This window comes from Battus philenor, unplaced genomic scaffold (assembly GCF_028537555.1).
Source record: "Battus philenor isolate CCGP_79_NKW_IND1 unplaced genomic scaffold, ilBatPhil1.0.hap1 SCAF_13, whole genome shotgun sequence".
NCBI classification, from domain to species: Eukaryota; Metazoa; Arthropoda; class Insecta; order Lepidoptera; family Papilionidae; genus Battus; species Battus philenor.
The window spans coordinates 11,493,766-11,515,171 of NW_027181675.1; the positions used below are offsets into that span (position 1 = coordinate 11,493,766).

Genomic DNA, 21,406 nt, shown 5'->3' on the forward strand with positions numbered 1-21,406 from the left:
ATATACGTATATTTACATCCATGTTATAAAAAAATTAGTTATTATAATATTACAAACAGACACTCCAATTAATTTTTATTTGTATAGATAACCAAAAGATATAATTTAATGACATAGTACATACGGAATATATAGTACAGTATTTTTTTTCTATTATGATATCTTTTCGTTTCAAAATAAAAGGAAAGAAATGCATCTTACAGTTATCGATTTTGCTGACCGTGACATGTATAATTGTTAAATATTTAATTAAAGATTCGTAGAATACTAAACTTTGTTGCAAATCTTTGAAGGATTTTAAACTTCACAATCATATTATACTTAATAATGTTTATTTGTAAATATAAATATCGAAATAAATTGTATAATAAGTTAATTTACCTTTTGCACATACCAAGGCCCGTCATCTTCTATGAAGACCTTTGGGCAAGGCCTTCCGTGTACTAGAAACAAATCTTGCGTCGTATCAAGCTTAACTCGTCGCTGGAATGCGTTCATGAAGAACAGGTCCAAGCCATCTTTTAACAAAATGTCCATGTTTGTCATTTCCGCACACGTCTTCCCATGCATAACCGAACCCATAGGACAACATTTTCTAAAGCATTTCTTGATATTGCAGACACACCCGTGATTTACAATTTCACCGCTAATGTTTTTCGTGTAAATATAATTTGGCGGGAATGAAACGGCATCTTTGATTATTGTGCCGTCGTCTAGAACTTCACCGCCTGTGAGTTGTATACTATTTTTGTCTTCGCACGGCTGTCCACTTAATTCTGATACCGCGAGAATTAAAAATAAAAATGTTCGCATATTTATTCTATAGCGGATCGAACTCCGCGTATTTCGCGCACGAACTAGTTTGCGAATGTTTTTGCGGGAAGCGTGCGTGACACACTTCGGCGTCGGCGATAAGTAACGCTGCACTGGCTTACCGCAGCTCAGTCTCTCGTTTATATGGAGTGTTTAAAATGTGATCACTTAGTATATTTGCTCGCACGTTAATTGAATTACTGCGGACGCGATCCCTAATACTATTTCCACGGCGTTCCCCAAAACTTTAATGCCGAATGTTTAGAGCATTACATTGTAATACATTACAAATATCAAAATAAAAACGACTGTAAACAGAAAATAAATTTATATTTTTACGCACTTATATTTTAAAATTCGTCATAAATGTAATACGGTTTATTCTGGACATACTTAAACAATAACACTGCTTTTGTAGTGACTATACAGGGTGATTGGTTAAAGGGGTAAAAGCTCTAAATCTACAGCTTATATCATGTCAATAAATACTATTATGGCGCCCTGTGCAAAACTATTGATTGTTCGTGTAATCGATTGTGTTCGAAATAATAAATATCGTAATGATAATAAATTAAAAAAGCGTCTTCTAAATTCGCATCGCTACATATTAAAATTGATTATTGTTCCTGCATATTTGAAACTGCCAAAATCTATTGGCTTTTTGCAGTCCCACAGGAAAAAAATAATTGATGTCACATACTTTAGAGTGACCGTATTTACACCTATTAAATAACCTACACATTCAGCGCTTTTGTTTTGCACCTATAACAAATTACCTTGAATATTATATCTCAATTAATATGAGATATCTAAGAAAAGGTTCGTTCTTATATATTAATGTTTATCGTATAAATATGCCAGATTTTAATCTATTTTCATCTTCGTATAGCCGTGTGTATAAGCGTTTCGTAAAAGCTACTGAAACCATTTCAAAGCGGTCCACGCTTTCAATCTCCACGATCTAAAAAAAAACAACAGATTTCAATCGCGGCTAAAATTGAATAGTAGGGTAATAAATTTTGTTGAAAGCTCGAAGCTTTATTGAAAATGAGTTTCTTAAATTTAAATGAAATTATTATTTTGAAAAGAACTAATAGTTTTAAGTAAGATTTTGTACAAAAGATAAATATCATTTAATTATTTTTTTTGAGTGCTTCTCAAAAAGAGATTACTTTTTTTAATCTTAATCAGCTATTGATGTAAAAGATTTAAAGAGGTCAATATGTTGCTTCTTTGAGGTATTACATCTATTTTTCATCATTTTGTATAAAGTGATCACTAAAACAAGTTACATTATTTTATTTTTCCATTGGAACGCGACAAGATATCAACATCTAGCGCTACAAAGTATGTAGGGACAGATAGTAAACAATAATTAGTTATAATATGTAGTAATCTGATATTTCGAAAACGTTTTTTTCTAATTACATTATCATTATGTTGTGTTATTATTCCTGAAACCATTGACTTTTGGATATGGTGTCGTCATTGTTTCTGCCCAAAGACGTTCATTGCAAGGCATAGGCCTCCTTTAAATATATCTTTGGAGGATATACTATAACAGCGCTTAAAGCGTTTATTACAACGCTTATACAATAATAGCGCTTATAGCATGTATAGTGCTAATAGCATAGGCGGGTTGTTGATCGCGATGTCGTACGCAGAAGAAGCTGTTGCCCATCCCGTAGAAACTTGTTTGTGGCCAGTAGCAATCTTATACAATTAATGGATAAAGTGTGAATTATATCAAACACTATCTCGGGAATAGAACTCGTGACTTTGTCCACAAGTCTCTGGCCTATTCCGCTAGGCTATGCTGCTTGTTAGATTACGTTGCGCTCGGTTGGGGTTTGCCCTACTTAAATTGAGAGCAAGTAAGCTATGCATTTACCAATTTTAAGCTTTTACATCTATAATCAACTTGTAGTCTGACCAACCATTATACTCGACTATTTAAAAAGTTTTGATCAATGAATCTATCTTAATCTGCTTATTACTATATACATAGCACCCGCGAATCTAAACTTTTTTGATTCTTATTCTAAACTTAAATCTTATTTAATAATTTAAATTTAGAATGAGAAACAAATATAAAATCGAGATCATCGTTGGACTGTGGATACCTGTTCTCATTTGAGAGTATTATTATCTGAATTTTTCGATTCCACCGCAGACGTAAGACTTACAACTCCGCAACTGTTGCGTATTATTATAAGTAATATTGCGACTGCATCGTAACCACGTTCTCATTTTGCAATAACTTTCGTTATGCAACAAATACCGCAAGTTGTTTAAAATTATAACTATACAATATTCAAGCACGGAGGTAAATGTTCTTAATTGTTTTACATTTACAAAGTTCCATTAATATAGTAGCTAGAAAAGTAAACATGTCAACCACGTTGCACACGTGAATGCAATCTATTGAAAGGCCTTGTGGGACGTCGCGAATACATTGCCATACATTGGTCGGAAATTATTAAATGTTGCCAATGATTTCTTTAGAAATGTGGTATATTTTATTTAATTTACATAAATTTTATATTGTTTTACGAAATTTGTAACTCACAGTCGCCAAATGAAACACGGAGAAGACTATATTCAGGATTTATCTACGAAATGAAATTAGGAAAGAGATCTACAGATGAATAAAATTACCGACAAAGCCCAGTGTTTTGGTAAATTGAATGACAGTGAGCTGGCCACATAGAACGAAAAAAAAACAATTCAAAATGTGTACACAGATAAACAAAAATGTTGATGCATATTTAAAATGTTCGCCAATTCAACAATAAGCAACATATTATTTACTAGATAACTGGATCGTAAGTTAGAATGTACATATTATTTCTTCTGAAATTGTAACCAAAGAATATCGCGAAATTTAAAGCGCAGTTTATTGTTTTTATTGGCTGCCCCATTATGTAGTAAGTATACAATCTAAAGTTCTCTCAGCAGTGAGTTGCGACGAATTTAAAAGGTCCCCTAAATGCCGTAGGACCACGGCATACAGGGGGCATCCAGGGAACATATACGTATAGTATATGTGAGGTGGGTGATCCTATCTTTATGCAAAATTGTTATTTGGCTTTTATTCTTTTTATTATAGTAGCGATTACACTAGCTATCCTGATAGACTTTGAGGTGTCTAAAGTTTGATATAGCCAATAGAGAACATAAATTAATAAAACTGGTTCCAACACAATCACTTTATTTGTTTTGTATATACCGAAATGTGTTTATATACTAATTGTGTAGTGGTAATCCAGCGATAGAGGGTTTCGATTCTTAGGAGAATCGTATATAATTCGCACTGTGTGCATTAATTATACAAGATTACCACTGCTCACAAACAAGATTTCAAAGGATAGGATTATGGTATATTCCCATAGATATCTTTAGGGGAGACCTATGACTTAATTGCTAGATTAGCACAATATATTTTATCCAATTGCGTCATTGTATGCAAGCTTTTAGTAATTGCATAACGTCAAATATTTTATTAACTCTGTGTATTATAAGGAGAAAAAGTTTTGATTTGAATATTTTTCAAGTTTTTAATTTTTTTTTCTAGAACCTTCTTCGCATCTTAAAGAAAGCATGAGAATGTACTCGTACTAGCGGAATTAGTCGAGCCGTTCTGAAGTTTTGCGTTTGGCGATACATTCGGCGATTATTTTTTGGTATAAAATGAAAGCTTGCTAATGAAATTATAAAATAGAACTGAGATCTGGTTATGGCTGGGCGAAACGTGGTGTTCAATAGGAATTTATATTACAATTAGAGTTGTAGTTGTCGAGTTTGTTTTAACACTTATCATCAGTGAAAAGTTACTTAGTCCCACAGCTGGGACATAAAACTCGTCTTTTAGATTAAGTTAGTCCTGTGATTTACTGTAAATGCAGATTAGTGTCTGTCACGCGATTTCTGGTTGAAAACAACTTTGTTTGCTTAGTGCCCGTGATAATATCATTTTCTATCTAATCTAGCTCGCGACTGACGACTTATTATTGGTTATATTTATTAACCACTATGCTATGTAATTTCTTTTATACTCGGTTTCTGATATTTAAAAAAATTATATTCCGTTTAATAGAGGTGTAACAAATGCACCTTTGAATATAACTCTGATAGTTATTGACCAAAAAAAGCCCCATGAGTTCGGTTTTGGGCTTTTCGTAGATAAGCTCCCGTTTGAAACTCTTGTAGCTTAAAGTTAAACGTAATCAGATTGAGCTTTCCTGGCATTGTTCTCGTGATGTACGTGATCATATTAATAAGAATATGAATATAAATGCCAGGCAATCCAAACTTTGTAAATATAAAGATAGATAAAAGTTGTAATTCCTGATAATTGACTCATTATGTTAATGATCTAAAGTGGATAATAAAATGAATAAAATATGCTCAGACAATACTCGAAATGTAATAATATTTTATTACTTGTCTGTGCTAAAAATAAACGTATTAAAATTGAAGCCATATACAATGCGCTAATAATCACAATGTTTTTGTATTGCATTGGAAATGAATCATTTTGTTTTTGGTTATAAGGTGTTTATATATAATTTTTCCTAATAGATATATTTTTATGTCGGAATGATTACCTTGTGGTCACGTTTATGTTCAGCGATATCTTAGCTGAGTTGTGTCTTTTGTCCATTAGCACCACTACATCTCATAACACAGGTGCCCTGTTGAGTTAGCTGCACAAGATACCGAGATATTCACTATAGAGCAAAACATTACTCACTCTACACGATCTGTATTCGAGGGCGGCCTCTCGCCCCTAATCCTGAACAGCGTGGGCGGCAATCCGCGGGAGGATCCTGATCCTTCTTCGGATTGCAATAGTCCACGTCGTCGTCCCAAGCCGCAAACACAACAATCACACTATACAACTCTACACGGGTACAACTGTTTCCTTTGTGCGAACGTCATTGTGCTACTGGAATGCGAGTGGTCAGTAATTTTTGTTTTGATAAGTTCACAAACCCTTAAGTTCCATGAAATCAGTACCAACGAAGCTTTTAAAGGCTCCCGGTCTAACAGCATCTACTTCAACAGAAACAATAGTTAATCTAGTCGCTGCGTTGCTGTATTTCTTCATTTGGTTTCTATAAACATGATTTTTTAAAAATAAAAACAATTTGATTGTTTTTGAGGAACGAAAGTCACCGAAAAATCCAGCGAATTAGCAGGTTAAACTAACAGTGGGTAGAAGACCATATAGCGTGAAAAGGGAATTGCCCCTGGCCTTATGGTTTTGAATTAGAGACGGCCACACATGAGGTAGACAGTGGCTTTAATTTTGAAGTCCAATTCAAATCGTTCCTATAGTAAATCTCTGGAGCAACCTTACTTCCAATTATAAAAATTTTACGGCCGAAATTATAGTGATGAAGATGATTGGTATGCTGCCATAATCGGTATATACATGTTCAACAGGATTGCAGGAAAACTGAGTCTAACACCTGTTAATTATCGACGATTTTCGGTTACCATTATCATTATTGAATTATCCCTTGAAATTTAGATTCGAGAAAACACGGTGTAGTCTTGAAATAGTAATATCGGATAGTTCAATGCATATTAGTAACTATAAAAGGATCATACGACATTGGATAGTTAATGAAAAATCAATTTCGTGACAATAGTCAATATTTAAACCGCTGTATCGTCTTAGGAAAGCACAGTGAAAGCCGAAGAAAACAGTGCAGGGGTGTCGCCACCGCTTGCATCGACAAAGGATTGACGGTACGGAGCAGCCGCTACTGACCCCCGTCTCGCCACGCGTATTATAATAAATTATATAAAATCGGTGGTGGCGATTGACAGTTTTAAAGGCATTTTCAATAATTCGACGTTAACGTTTATCTTGTAAATGTAAATATACAGGGAAAGTTTTGTGATACTTTGATGACATATTTTACCAACTTTTACTAGGAACACTACAGTGGCATTGAATATAGCCATATTTGTATGTCATTTTCGGGAGTAAAATTCGTTAGTATTCGTTATTATAATACAGTTGGCTGTATTCGTCATTGTAAGCATCTGGGGAGTGTACATCGTCTGGGGAAACGTGAGTATCGTATGCCTCATGCTCATGCAAATGAATATTTCGTTGTTTTATTCGGCTATTGACCTTGAGGTTCGTTATTAGTATTAAAATGGAGTAAATTTACTTTGAAATATTAAAAGCAGATAGTTATCAATTATCAGAAGAATTCAGTATAATAATAAAAACTTACTAACCTCCTATAGCTTTCGCGGTTGAAATATAAAAGTCGTCGAAACAATGACCAATGAGTTGATGCATGGTGTTGCAGTAAAATTTAACATTATTTTAATGTTCTGAAAAAATTAAGTGTTTGGGCTCGGTGGTAGGATTCTTGATTCGTGAAAAAATCTAAAATAAGGCACTGAATTGCGCCGCTTGTTGCTATTATTTATATTATAAATACTTACCTTAACACTTATTTAAGGCATAGAAGTTTTTAAAGGATGAATATATAGCCCATTTGCTGTCAATTATTGTATAGTACGCCCATTCTAAATCATTGGTTGACATTTAATAAATAATGTAACGTTAATATAGTAATCAAAAGCGTCTTCATAATTAAGATTGTTGAATATTAAATTTTTATATTGTGTACTATATGTCCTTGCAGACTTTATAGGGAAGTTATTAGCTTGTCGCATTCCAATAGAAAAAAAAAAAAAACAACTTAATGTAATATATTTCAAAGCGTTCCCTTTATAAACTGATTGAAAACAAGTTTAAGAGCTTTTTGCTAATAAATTAGCTACCTAATCACCTCTTTAAAACTTTTAAACCTTTTATCAATCACCTAGAGTACTGCGGTGTAAAACGAGTAATAGTTGAAAATTGCTCATTATATTAGGGGGACTGGAAAGTAAAGTTGTTTTTGACGACATATTTTACATAAAAACTGATTGATTTTTACCGCTCCGAAATTTTTGTTTCATCAATTTGTATACTAGATGGCAAAAGGTTGTTGTAGACGGCTAATATATTGTTGATTAGAAATAAAAACTTGTTTAAAATGTAGTATTGTATATATAACTTAAGAAAGCGACATTACTTTCCGGTACCCCTAATATTTTGTTAATACCTGATTGTTTGAGGGTAATTATTGGTGGAAGAAAATATTTAGTTAAGGTTGTTTAATCGTGGGTATAAGCAAGGATGCACTTCCGGCTCAAGATATGTCTCGTCGATCTCTGAAGAAGTAGTTCAAAAAGTGTGACGTGTTCACCAAATTTTTGTTAACACGTTCACTGCGGCTTGAGGCCGATTCAGCCTCATGGTAGACTTTGCACTGGTGCGGCGCGTAAAACTCGTGTTTTCTCTCTAGTGCGGCGGCTGTTTACATTCAACCGAAACATGAGGCAGAAAAGGCCTCAACCGCACTACTAGGAAGTTCAGCTTGAGGCTGATTCGACCTCAGCCGCACCAGCTGAAAGTTCTTCAAAATTGGGCCCGCAGTGAACGTGTTAATGAAAAAAAATATTTCTTTGATATATATATTAAATACTGCGTTCTATTGTAGTAGATGCGGCCACATGATTTAGAAATCACAATTATGCATAACATTTATGACATTCAATTAAAGATGCCCGTAGAAATTTTTGAGTATTGCTTTTCCCTATCCACATTGCGTCTATCGGCTTGTGGTTGGTAGGCCCTCCACTAGGTGGAGCGATGACATAGTTTAGGTCGTGGGGTGCCGGTGGATAGAAGCCACATATGACCGGTCATCGATGCGTTCCTTAGGCGAGGCCTATCCGTGGCGTCTATCAGCTGAAATGATGATCACGATTGCTATTCCTTCTCTTCGTGATCAAGGTTGACTAGTAAAAACGCTTCTGCGTATTATCTACGCTTTTTTGTTGTTTTTATTTAGGTGCATGTCACACTAAATAAAAATCAGTTTCCGTATGTTGCAAATATAAACAACGAAGTATAAATGTAGAAAGTATAACTAAAACTATTAATTTAATATTTTGATTTAATCTTGTTTTTTATGGCATCTGTTGACGACATTTATGTGTAAAACATTGAACTTTGATTTTCTTTTTCTTGTCAATAATACGCATTAAAATAAGGACGGTACGTGTTTCCTTGTTACAAAAATACCCTGGATAAAAAGTCACTTTATTAGTCTGAACTTAGTAATTTTTAATACTGTAATTATTCAGTACAATTACTCCGTGAGTCAAATGGTTTTCGTCCGGCCCCGGTGATGATCCTCAGGGAAATATCCCGTAATTTAACTGCTTAATAAATAATTTTACGATGGTTTTTCGTGTTAACTCGTCACTCCGTCTAATGTAATTAGATCCTAGTATATTTTTACTACTTTTCTCGTTTATTTGCTAATAATTGTTCCCGTAAAATGTTAATACATTTGCCACATGGAAGTACTTGTTTAATAATTCGACTGAGTTAGTCCACACTCTTGTTAATTGTTTAAACTTCGGTAATTTTTTTTGTTATTGATGTCGAAGTTAAAATTACGGATTTAAATTATAGTGTAGATTTCTGAATTTATATTGTACATAGAATAAATTTTAACCAAGTTTTGTAAACTTTCAAAGAAGTAAATTATTTTTGATACGAAAGATATGTTTATATTTTTGCACCTAGCACGAAAAGTAAGAAGATGCCGTAAGAACTAATGATATAAAATCAGTCAATTGACAGTATTTGTAAATAAGTTTAAACCGTTCCATCTCTCAAAGAATATAAAAACAAACTATACAAAGATTAATAAAGAAGTTCACTAATCAGAAAGACACCAGACGATTAGCGCGTATTTAAATAAAACTGCATATTAGACAGTCTTTTATAAAAAATATATAAAACTGTCGTTTCTTATTGTTTTGTTGCATAAAAATAAACTATCAAAGAGCGCTTTGATTTAGAAGGACTTTAACAGAATATATCAGCAAAAGCGCCTGTTTTTATTTATTAGCAAAATTTGTTTCCTGTTTAAAAAAACACTGCAGTTAGGAGAATTACTGTAAATAATGTATAATAACATCAAAATTAGACTCGTATTAATTCAATTATGTTACGTAAATATTGCATAAAATACCTATTATCGCAATATGCAAAATTGGTACGTATCTATAACTGAAGTTCAAAACATTTTTCAAATAACTATCTATTATTAGCACTCTATAGTTTTATATAATATAATGTAAGATTAAACTTGTACAAAATAATATGATATATTTTTTATAATATATATGTTATATTATTAATGCAACATTTGTATTTTATAATTATTTGTGATTTGAGATTAATAATATAGAATAATTATTACGTTAGAAATAGAATAATTATTAGTTTTTTTGATGGTATTTAATAAAAGATAGGACTACTTATCTTTTACATTTTTTCGATGTTCTATGGCAGTAATGGTGATTATGATGATATTAAAATAGGCATGGTAATAAAAAAAAATAATACGTAAATTTATAGATAATTCGTTAAACTTCTTGCCTGGGCTATCACGTTGAGAAAATGTTTACATCTGGTGTATTTCATCTTGTGCGAAACGAATGTAGGCCTGTTATGAAAAAATAAACAGTTTGGTACGTAAATATTGTAAAGGTGTTCTTTTAAATATCACACCGTGTCACGGTGTGTAGGTTTTTCACCTAATGTTTAATGACAAAATAAAATATTTTAAATTTCAAAACTAATTAGTATAACCATTTTTTGCGACGGTATTTCACTGGCCTTTTGGTGTTTATAATTTTCTTAGGTTTGAGGAGTAAGGGAGCTAATGGTGCCAAATCTCGTCTTAGCAACTACGTTATGGTGTTCTAATCCGCCCGCCAGAGAAAACTACAACCAGTATAGATACAATAAGAAAGTTTTGATCTCAATATAATACACGTAAAATACGTTAACATTTTTCTGTTATATATAAAATCCGTGAGGAGTATTTTGTTTTTAAGAGATTTTCAGATTTAAATAAAAATTAACCTACGAAAATTTTGATTATAAAATAAAAAACTCACTTGTTGTAAATATCGACGATTATTCAGCTGATATTTTCTCTTGCATGTAGAACCTTCTAAAATCTTAAATCTTGATGTGAGATTTACTTCTTCGATTACTTTTTCAAAAAAATATAAAGGCTGTGCAACATCGATTATTAAATCCATTTCTGTTTCATTTTCTTGAAGTTGAACACAAAATCTTTTACTTTCAGGTTTCATTGAATAACCATAATCTAATGGACAACATTTTGATATACATTCGCTTGCACAAAGATCGTTAGACCGATTCTTTATTTTTAATTTGATTGTATTATGGCATGTAATAGTAAGAAATGTATTTAATAATAAATAGACAACGAAAAGAAAACTGTACATGCTTGGAAAATACTTAAAAAAAACTTCCTAGTATAAAATTACTTATTACTCGTCTATGTAACTTAAAAATAGCTATTCACACTATTCAGCCACAATTCGTATCAATAACAACGTCACCGTTGAAGTTGAAACTAACATAAACTGCAGTAGCTTTCATATTTTATGGCCCTTTGTAATCGTTATTGTTCATTAGTGTAATTAAGTTTGTGTATTTATTACCGCAAGAATGTCTCTTGCACTCCGTGTGGTCGACGTCTGGGGAATTAAGAAAACAATAGACAATCAATTAAGAGCTTTAATACTGTTAAAATTCAACAAAATATAAATGTACAATAATGAAACTATTTACATAAGGAATTAAACTTCAACGAATTATAAGTAAATGAAAGTAAGATATTATATAAATAAATGCAATTTTAAGTACGTTTCCTTTGAAATAGAAAATAACTCGTATAGTTTTAAACCGATGCTCAAAGTTGAAGAGAATATCATATAACAGTTCCCGGCTATAAATATTGCACATCGACCTTGGGAAAGAGACAATCGGCTGATTTCGGCTTCGTAGAATATTATCTCTGTGTCACACTTCCTATGTGACGTTTTCTCAGTCGTGCGACAGAGATAACGCTCTACGAAACTAAAATTAGCCGATTGTCTCTTTCCAAAGGCCGATATGCAATATTTATCGTCGGGTATTGTAAACAGTTTTCATGATATTTGAAGCGCTTTTAGTATATTATGTGTTATAAAATTTATAAAATTTCATTCAAGATTTTGCTCACTATTACATAGTATACATATTTGTGCAAACTCTACTAACATTTAATAGTAAACAGCGAGAGATATTTTTAAAAAGATATCAAAATCTGATTTATAGTTACATTCATACTTCTAAGGAGATCTAACTGGAGTCTTAATTAATTATTAAATTTCTACAGCATCTGGAAACACATGATCCAGATACGCTTTATGGCCGTAGCTCTGTATTGGTTTTGGTCTCTCCTTTCTAAAGTTTACCGATTGAGCATATTCTTTGCTATTTTTATCAAATATTAACGCTATCTCTCTCACTTTTCCGGGTCTTGGTCTGCAATCTTCTGTTTTCAGCATCCCGTTGTACTTTAAATATTTCCTGTTCGTCAATCATATTTTCTAAATTTTTTCTCTGCACAGTTTCCGTTGATTTTTGTGCAATATTTTCAACATCTCTTTCTCTGCGTGTTGATGTACGTTTCGAAATTGATTTAACGAAATCGTTGTCATAAGTATTCTTTCTAGATTCAATATGTCGCGAAGAACTTTTATCAAGCTTCCTGTCATTGTTTTTCTTATTTACATAATTTCTACTACTACGCGCGTAAGCATTAACCGAGTCTTTGTTTTCATTAGCTCTTACGATTCCAAAGAACGGATCTTTGGAATATTCTACATCAATATTACTTCTGCAAACGTAATTCTTCTTGTTACTGCTGCCTTTGCTTCTGTTACTTCTGTCAGATTTTCTGTATCCCGGTTTAAATGTGGATAATTTGTTATCGTTGTTGTTAATTTCGTTTGCAAAGTAACGTGGATCGAAAGCGTGAGTTCTTTGGTGAGTTAAGGGCTTAGAAAGTGATAAATATTTCGGCGGCTGTCCGTGCTTATTTATAGTTATATCGTATTGTATATGCGGATCTAGTACCGCGTATACGTTTTCTTTGGCTTTTCTTTCCAACGACGCTAGTGCTGCCTATAAAAAAAGAAAAGCTGCTTAAATTTTGTTACTTTATTATTCATATTAATATTCATTAATTACTCGTGTAAGCCATGAATGCCAAAAGAGCCCAATTTAATAGAAAAAAATGATCAAATTGAGCTTCTCTGGGATAAATAAAATTAAAGCGCCTTCACCTGCTTTGATCCCACTACAAATATTATTAACTATCTCAAAAGCAAAGGTTTATGGATGCTATTGAATTGATAAATGTGTATCGTGGGATTGTATGCGAATAGCAACAAAATACTCTGTGTATTTATTAATAATTGTTTATTGTAAAAAAATATAAAGCGGATTGTACTAATGTTAATTGCTTTGTGTACAGTCAAAGCTTAACTAGACTAAGGAGTGGTGTCGTAAAATTTCATAATTTAAACCGCATGACTTTTATCGCATCTAATAAAGTTAATTGATTGTGGCTTGTTATTCATTAGCTGTAAAGGATTTGGGTGAGATATGAGAATGCGCAAGGAAATTTAATTAAAGCTGTTATTATAGTGACAATAAATGCTTAACTACTAAAATATTAAAACGTGGTAGTTAGATCCCATATTACAAAATAGCTTATGATCAAGACACGCTGGTCTAGTGTATTGACTCTCTTTTGGATGGTTGTTTATGATATAAGAGAATATTAAGAAATGATCAATCATAAAATGATCATTTACTACTTTCTAATTCTTACAAATCCGACTTCATGTGTCTTGTTTTTCGGTCCAAAATGTCTTTAATGTAAACTGTAATACGTTTGTAATAGTTGGACCGAGAGTTATTATCAGAAGAATGGACGTAAATATCTTCACTTTACTTCTATATTATCTATAATTAGAGATCACTACATATGTACTGACTCATCACGACATCACTTAAACTATAAACCTTTAGATGCATGAAATTTAGTACAAATATTTATTTTGCCTAATAGAAATCAGCTAAGATCGGTTTTTACGTAGGATTTAAAAACTATACCGCTTGTAGGTATAAAACTTGGTTAGAATATTTTCATTTAGCCATATGTACATTCGACAATTTTCAATTTTTCGGTTTAGTGTAAAATAACCATTTGAGATGAATAATTTTCTTTAACATAGTTAAATATCAACATTGATTTTGAACAGATTGATAATAATCACATGTTATATTTTTCTCCGACCTAACTCATCATCTCATCAGGATTCATATAAAATAACTCCTAAAAATAATTTGGCTAGCTGTAAGAAACTGATATAACTATTAATTATTCTATGTAATTACACATAGAATAATAAATTTAAATCTGTCTAAACTTTACTATCAGTGAAGAAGTTTGGAATAAGCGCCTAAAGGAGTTATGGGTACGAATAAAAAGCATTTTTAAAGGATATAAAAAAGTTACTTTCTGCTGTTAAAAGTGTCTTTAGAACTATTAGAGGAGACATACGAATTGAAGTCTTTTATGGGTCAGTAAGGTTCATAAGCTATTAAATGACACGGGTGGGTGTTAGTGTGTGTCCACACCTGTGCGATCACACGGTGGTTGGTGGCTGCAGCACGACGGCGGCGCGGCGAACCTGCAGCGCGCCGGGGGAGTATCGCGCGCCGTCGATATCCATGCCTCCACCTACCCCCACCACACTTGCGCCGGAAGTGACTCGGTTGCTGGCATGCGACTGCGGCGTGTACACTGCATCCGCCGGAAGTACTTTCACGTCGCTACTGTTAGATTAAATTACCATTAAAATATTATTAAAGTGATATTTTAGCAAACCGTTTTATAGCGACTAATCGGCTTAGTCTATTTCATTTATCTTAAAAGACCAGGTCGATTACTAGCTGACCTGATCAAGTCAATTCAATAAGTACTCTCGCTGTAACTACTGCTCTGCCAAAAATATTTTAATGGATGTTTTGTCGATCAAAAGCGTGAAGTCGCGATTGGTGCCAAAATAGCTCAAGTTTTTGGAAGGAAGTTTTAAAACCTTGACTCATATCGTTCCCCAACCATCATATTCACCTGATTTGGCTCCGTGCGACTTCTGGCTATTCGTCAATAAAGTTAAAAACCGAATCGAAAAAGATCTTGAAGGCTACTCCGGAAAAAGACTACTCCGACTGTTTCAAGAGCTGGAAAAAACTTTTGCTTTTGTTTTTTTTATCAGATTGGGATTACTGCGAATAAAATTGATTAGGAAGAATAAATAAATAATTTAAATTTTATAAAAAAATACAATTTTATCACAGTATTATACATCTTGCTCAGATAAATTAAATATCAACTTATGTATTATTTGTATTTAATTTTAAAGTGATACTTATCAATGTTCTATTTATTGACAATCATTAACCTACGAAACTAATTCACTTAAAAAGTTTATGAAGATGTTGTTATTAAACGAATAGTAAGTCTCACCTGTTTAGTTCATCAGTCTTGTATTCGACGCTATCTGTAAAGAAATAATTTTCATATGATTTAATTGATTAATCAAATATTTGCGAATATAACTCATTCTCATTTTTGTAAGCAATATCCTGTGCTCGTAGTAAAATTTTATTTGCGTTATGGGCACCGGAGATATTTCAAATAGTACAATTAGCATATAATTTAAAAGAGAACTTCAGGATTTTTCAAATGTAAACTCAAACATTTTTTATTCAACAAACGATTGATTACACCTCTCGTTGACGTCAAGTGAAGTCTACTGCTTGTTCGAATAAAATGCCACAGACCGGAGAAAAACAGGCGAAAGGAATTCAAATAAGTTATGTTTTTCTATTATTTAAAATCACATATTTAATAAACATTGACATCGACTTATGGCATCATTTCCAAGGTGTGAACGCTATATTCCCAAGGTACACTATCTTCTATAAAGTCATTTATGGTGTGGTAAACCTTAGCAGTGATGGCGTAGCGGTAGAGGACTGAGATTTGCGATCGTAGTTCACGACTTTAATTCCCGAGGCATAGTCTATTTATATCAGTATATAAGATTTTCAGAGGATGGGCAGCAGCGTCCTTTGCGTACCATAATACCACACTGCGATCGCCAACCCACCAAGCATGGCAGTTATGGTTAACCCCTATAGATATCTTTGGGCGAGGTCTAGGCCTTACAATGGGCGTCTATTGGCTGAAATAACTTAGCATTGACGCACATATGCTCTTTTACATTTTTTTTGAAGTTTTGCCCAAAGGAAGGTTTGTTAACTCGATAAAGCCGAGTTTTATGCATATAGAATTTGTTTTTGCGGTATTTATGTAGTGTACATCACAATTAAAAGAAAATCCGTAATGTTTTTAAGGACATACAATAATTTTTCATATACGTATTGATAGATAATAATATTTTAATTTTTCTCCCAAAAAGTCTAAAATTGAATGTTAATGAAAATTTTTTTGAAAATAGAATATCTCACCTCTCTTCCGTCGACAGCGAATAATGAGGCAGAGTAGAAGAACCAGTAGAGCTGCGATGACCAGAGCGGCAGCGATCAGGGGTGCCACGTGGGCGGTTTCTGTTAGCGAAAAATTCTCTGCGTGAAGAAATTTCACGACTTTTCGTTAGACATTTGTGAGTTTAGAACAGATTAGTTGTAAATTTACTAATTCGAATAATGTATTACATATTATTATTGTTTCTTTAGATTACTTAAAGCTTAACGTAAATAAAATCCAGATGCAAACGATTATATAAAATTTGATGTATCTAATTATTGTTTGCTAAAAAGCTGTAATACAATTAGAGCATTTTTAGTTAGCAAGTGAAGTTTTTGACATCCACGTTATAATAGCTGACATGAGAGTCAATTAGTGCGGTGCTAATGAACAAATATATTTTCTCTATCGTCGTTTTGAATTTTGCCTTTATAACAGTGGCAATTTTTTTTATTTCTTTCTTCGGAAAATATTTTTAGTTGCGTTAATTATAAATATATGACACAGTAGCAGTAATAGAAGTGGTAGATTCTTTGTTAATAACTTGACATCCTGCGAAAACACTTGATTGACACAACCTTTGTTTGAATTATGAGAACATTGCATTGTTAAAAAACACGAAACGAAAATGTCACATATTCTAGTACCAGAAATATATACTTGACATAGGTTTTGATCTGTATATCAGAGCCCTTTATCCGTAGCCAGAGATCTAGACGACGGAGGTGGTTGCACCTCAACCCTACTCCAATCTCATCAACAAAGTATTGGCGACGGATCGAGCTTATTCTATAACTGGTGGGAAGCTGTCTAGTATGGGAACTCTGTCTTAAGACGTTGAAGCAGAAGAGAAAATCCTATGCGAAAGCGTATCAGTAGTTTTAGCAAAAATCATCAAAGAATATCACTAGCTCTTTGCCGGGAGGCGATTTCCCCACGAGACAAATAAGAATATATATTCGTAAAATAGGTGATGTACCTAAAACAATCTGAAAAACAAAGATACATTATTGTACCAAGCACGTACCATGCACGGTGAGAGATACAGCATGAGATGAGAAGCCTCTCTCGTTCTCGACGTGAAGTACGTAGACCCTCGCGTCGGCAGCTGAAACACTGCTTATAGACAGCGTGTACCGATAGCAGCCGTCAATGTTCTCTGCCTCCAGAGCTCTGTACCGACCTGGGAAGAAAATGTAGATGAGACTGGTAATCTTAAACGCAACAGTATTTATATACACATTTATTCTTCACTTGTTTACGTTAAGAGAAGAACGCCAAAAAAGACCAGTTTGATACATACTTGAATCAAAGTGAACTCTTTTATAATGGCCTCCTACAATTCAAAGCTACGAGGATTCTAAAAGAGACGAGTTAGTAGTCAGACGAGTTTCTTTTGTGATCTCTTTCATAAATTAGAGCAATTATTTCCCGAGCTCTTTTATCAATCTTCTATCAATCTAATAATTCTTTAAACCACGAGTATAATATTCTTCAACTTAATATATAGCTACAGGCGTTCTAACCGCAACCTGAGAAGAACACGCAACAATCTGACGAGTTTTTTTTATGAATACTTCTATATTATTCTTAATACAGTAATTAGAATAATTCATTCACAAGTATAAAAATATTAAAGATTTGTAGTTGGATTTTTTACTAGTTTTTTTGATAACATTTTTTAAATTTATTGCCTAACAATTTTTCGAAAGAATTGCACTCGCACTGTTGTGGCAATGGGGGTGACGCATCGCTTGTGCAACTGTCGGCCGTTCGGAAAGAAAGGTTCTCGAATACCGATCACGAGCACGGGAAGGGAAATCGATGGATGCGGGTAAAACAAGATCACCGGTCATCGAGGCGATCTTTTATGACAATGATGATTTATTCTGCGATTAAATGGATGAACTCGTCGAAGACAAAATATAAAGACTACCAGTGAAAGAAGAAAAAGAGTTACCCATATGTGAAGGCACGTTGAGTCTCAGACTGCCCCAGAGCCAGGAGGCGGCTCGAGGCGGCGGCTCAGCGCACACGGCCGTCTGAGCGCGCGCCTCGCCACCCGACCAGCCGTGAGCGCTTACCGCATCCGGCCCCACCGGTGGGCCTAGGATGTTTAGCGTCAACGGCGCTGATTGCTGTGACCTGGTGATCATAATATCATTTAATAAATTAGTAAAAATATATTTGATTTTTAATATATCATTAGTTAACTTTAACCTCATTTACGACTTTACTAGTGCCTCAAAAGAAACTAAAGCTTTTTAGCGTACAGAGTTTATGTTCATAAACATAAATGAAAGAGTTATATGTCAACAAGCCTGCCGCTTCAAAAGTTAAATCCTGTAATGCGTACATAATAAAAAAAGGTTAGTCGGCGTATGTAGTAGCGGTGAATGAAAGTGTTTCAGATGATTACAAAGTCTTTCCTTATGCAAAAACTAATTATGCAATTTTTCCTATTTATGGAAAAAATATTCTGATGGGTTGGCTTTAGAATCAAAGACTGGTGGATCTTGGAGCCAGGAGCTTTCCACTAGTTGAATTTTGTAGGAGTGTAGGTATTAATTTGTGATGCCATAAAATACTAGAATTTATCATTTCACAAAGTAAGTATTAAAAACCACAAAGTTTTGTCAACAAAAGTGTTATCTAAAATGTCGAGCATTAGTTGAAGATATATAATGATATATCTGTTTATAGGAAATAGTAGTATGTGTAGTAAAATTTGTTAAAAAAAATCAATGATTTTAAATTTGAACAAAACGTGATTTTAATTTAGAAATATTGAAAAAAATATTTATACAAAAATAAATATTACCGAATAGCTAGTAATTGATTTTAAATATTTTACTAAGTTCCTTTTTGCAATTCGATAATTAAGCAATGAGATATACGGACAACGCACAGGTTGTGTCAAAATATTGCGACAAGGTTCAGCTTTTCATATCCTATAATGTTTTTATAAAGACTTACCGTATTACCGTTATACATAAATTTGAATTAATAAAATAAATAAATACCTTTCTTCTAGTCCGATGAAGTTCTTGGCCACACAAACATACTGGCCGTGCTGCGTGTATGACACATTGTATAGCTGCAGCTGAGGTGTCGACGATATTAAATACCCATCTTCTAGAAGATTATTGATGTTTCCCGATCTTGGACTGCCAAAACACAAGATTTTTTTAATAAATACATAGATAAGAATAGATTTTTAGGATTAAACAAGTAGAGATATATATATTTAAACAAAGGTTTAAACTTCCCGAATTATTGACAACTATTAAAGTAGCACTGCCGATGACGATTGAAAGCCCGGACCAGGAAGTTGGGTTAGGAAGGAGAGACTATACCTATTGTAAAGTCGGAACTAACCCATAATAGTGCACACTAGTTGCAATACCCCGTGCCGGTGAGAAGTAAATCCCCTTAAAAATCTAATCCGGAATACGACTACTTTGCGGAAGCTAGAAGGATGAGGTTACGACCTTTAGAATAAAGAACTATGCAGAAGAATGAAGTCTTTTGAATTTAGGTTTAGTTTGTAAAACAAAGAACTAAAATAAAAAGGAAAACTATAAAAATATGAAAGTTAGAAATAACGTCGTTGTTTCACTAAATAGATTGTTATAACTTTTCTCAGATTTAAAGCGAATAGCACCTGATATTCTAAATTTCATAATCTCGCACTGAAATTGATCACGTACATTTAAATTAAAAAAATTGTTTTTCATTGTACCCTAAAAATGTAGATATTAAAAATGAGCGAAATACAATGAGAACCTCTTTAGGTAATGTTAACAAAATATAATTAAAAGTATTTATTAAAAAATTAACAACTGGAATTAACAAGAAGAAATTTAAACGAAAAATTACGTCTTCGAAAAAAATGTTTTGTTAATTAAGAAGATCCCGGGTACTAGCGTTTTTAGCTGTGGACGTGTCAGGGCTAAAACATGATGATGCACATCTACTTCATAACTGCTAGATTTTCTATGATTAATCTGAAGCGTGATATATATATTTTGGATATATTCCCAAGAAGGTGAGCAATAATTTGGGGAGACTGATGGTCACCAGCAAAATAGAGGGTAAAAGGGTATGTCCAAAGCATTGCCATAAATATGTGACGTGATAACAGAAGAAGGAGTATATATTTCATACCTGTGATACCACTGATAAGACGGGGCCGGATTCCCTTCAGCTTTGCACTCCAATGTCACCTGTGAGAACAGGTTTGCTTCAACCACCGTATCTGGCCCAACCCAGGTGACTCGCGGTGGATCTAGAAAAATAAACAGCGAGATAAAAATAATAAGAAGACAGATATTGCTAAATTTATGATAGAATTTCTTGCAAAACGACACGATGTAGTTAACATCTAAATTACAAATATATTTATTAAGGTTTCAGCATTTATGACAGAAACACATTGTCACACACATATAGTTCTTAATAAATTACTTTATATAGATATAGGGCTTTATATGACATAGGGCTCAAAGAAGATATTTTTAAATATATATTGGACATATACTTCATAAGAATAAGGCCAGAAGGGTTAATTTGATACAAATTAGAAACGCAATGATCATCCCATTATCTAGTAATATATAGACTTTTTTGTGATCAATTTCAAGGTCTTGTTCGGATCTTGTGTCTTGGCACTGGTTTTAGTGCCGTCTGTGTGTTTGATTATGCATACCCGTCTGTCTCAGCTCTTACTTGCGGTTTTACATATTTCTGTGCTGTGTTGTTGGATTTTATGAGAGTTACTTTAGTTTTAATTTGATTATACTTACATTTAACATTGACTTCAATTTTCACTGAATCTGAAGTACCTAACGAGTTTCTTGCTTGACATCCGTATATACCTGTGATTAAAAATTATGTTATAATAAAGCTGAGAAAAACCAAAATAGCAATACAAAAAGGGTTATTAGAGTTTTTTTATTGATATTAGCTGATTGGAGTAACTGAGAGACACTTGGGCAGGTGGGTAG

At 33.2% G+C, this 21,406-nt stretch overlaps 1 protein-coding gene across 1 annotated transcript in view; it reads right to left on the minus strand.

Moving 5' to 3' along the window:
* Positions 1 to 11,572: 11,572 nt before the first annotated feature.
* Positions 11,573 to 21,406, minus strand: part of LOC137933276 (irregular chiasm C-roughest protein-like) — a 140,966-nt gene continuing 131,132 nt past the window's right edge. The window contains exons 7-15 of the mRNA XM_068777157.1: positions 21,206 to 21,277; positions 20,568 to 20,688; positions 19,424 to 19,567; positions 18,361 to 18,545; positions 17,428 to 17,583; positions 16,382 to 16,498; positions 15,375 to 15,408; positions 14,483 to 14,680; positions 11,573 to 12,958 (exon numbers count right to left, since the gene is read on the minus strand). Coding sequence (XP_068633258.1) covers positions 14,491 to 14,680; positions 15,375 to 15,408; positions 16,382 to 16,498; positions 17,428 to 17,583; positions 18,361 to 18,545; positions 19,424 to 19,567; positions 20,568 to 20,688; positions 21,206 to 21,277 — 1,019 coding nt within the window. The 3' untranslated portion in view covers positions 11,573 to 12,958; positions 14,483 to 14,490. The remainder of the gene's footprint in view (positions 12,959 to 14,482; positions 14,681 to 15,374; positions 15,409 to 16,381; positions 16,499 to 17,427; positions 17,584 to 18,360; positions 18,546 to 19,423; positions 19,568 to 20,567; positions 20,689 to 21,205; positions 21,278 to 21,406) is intronic.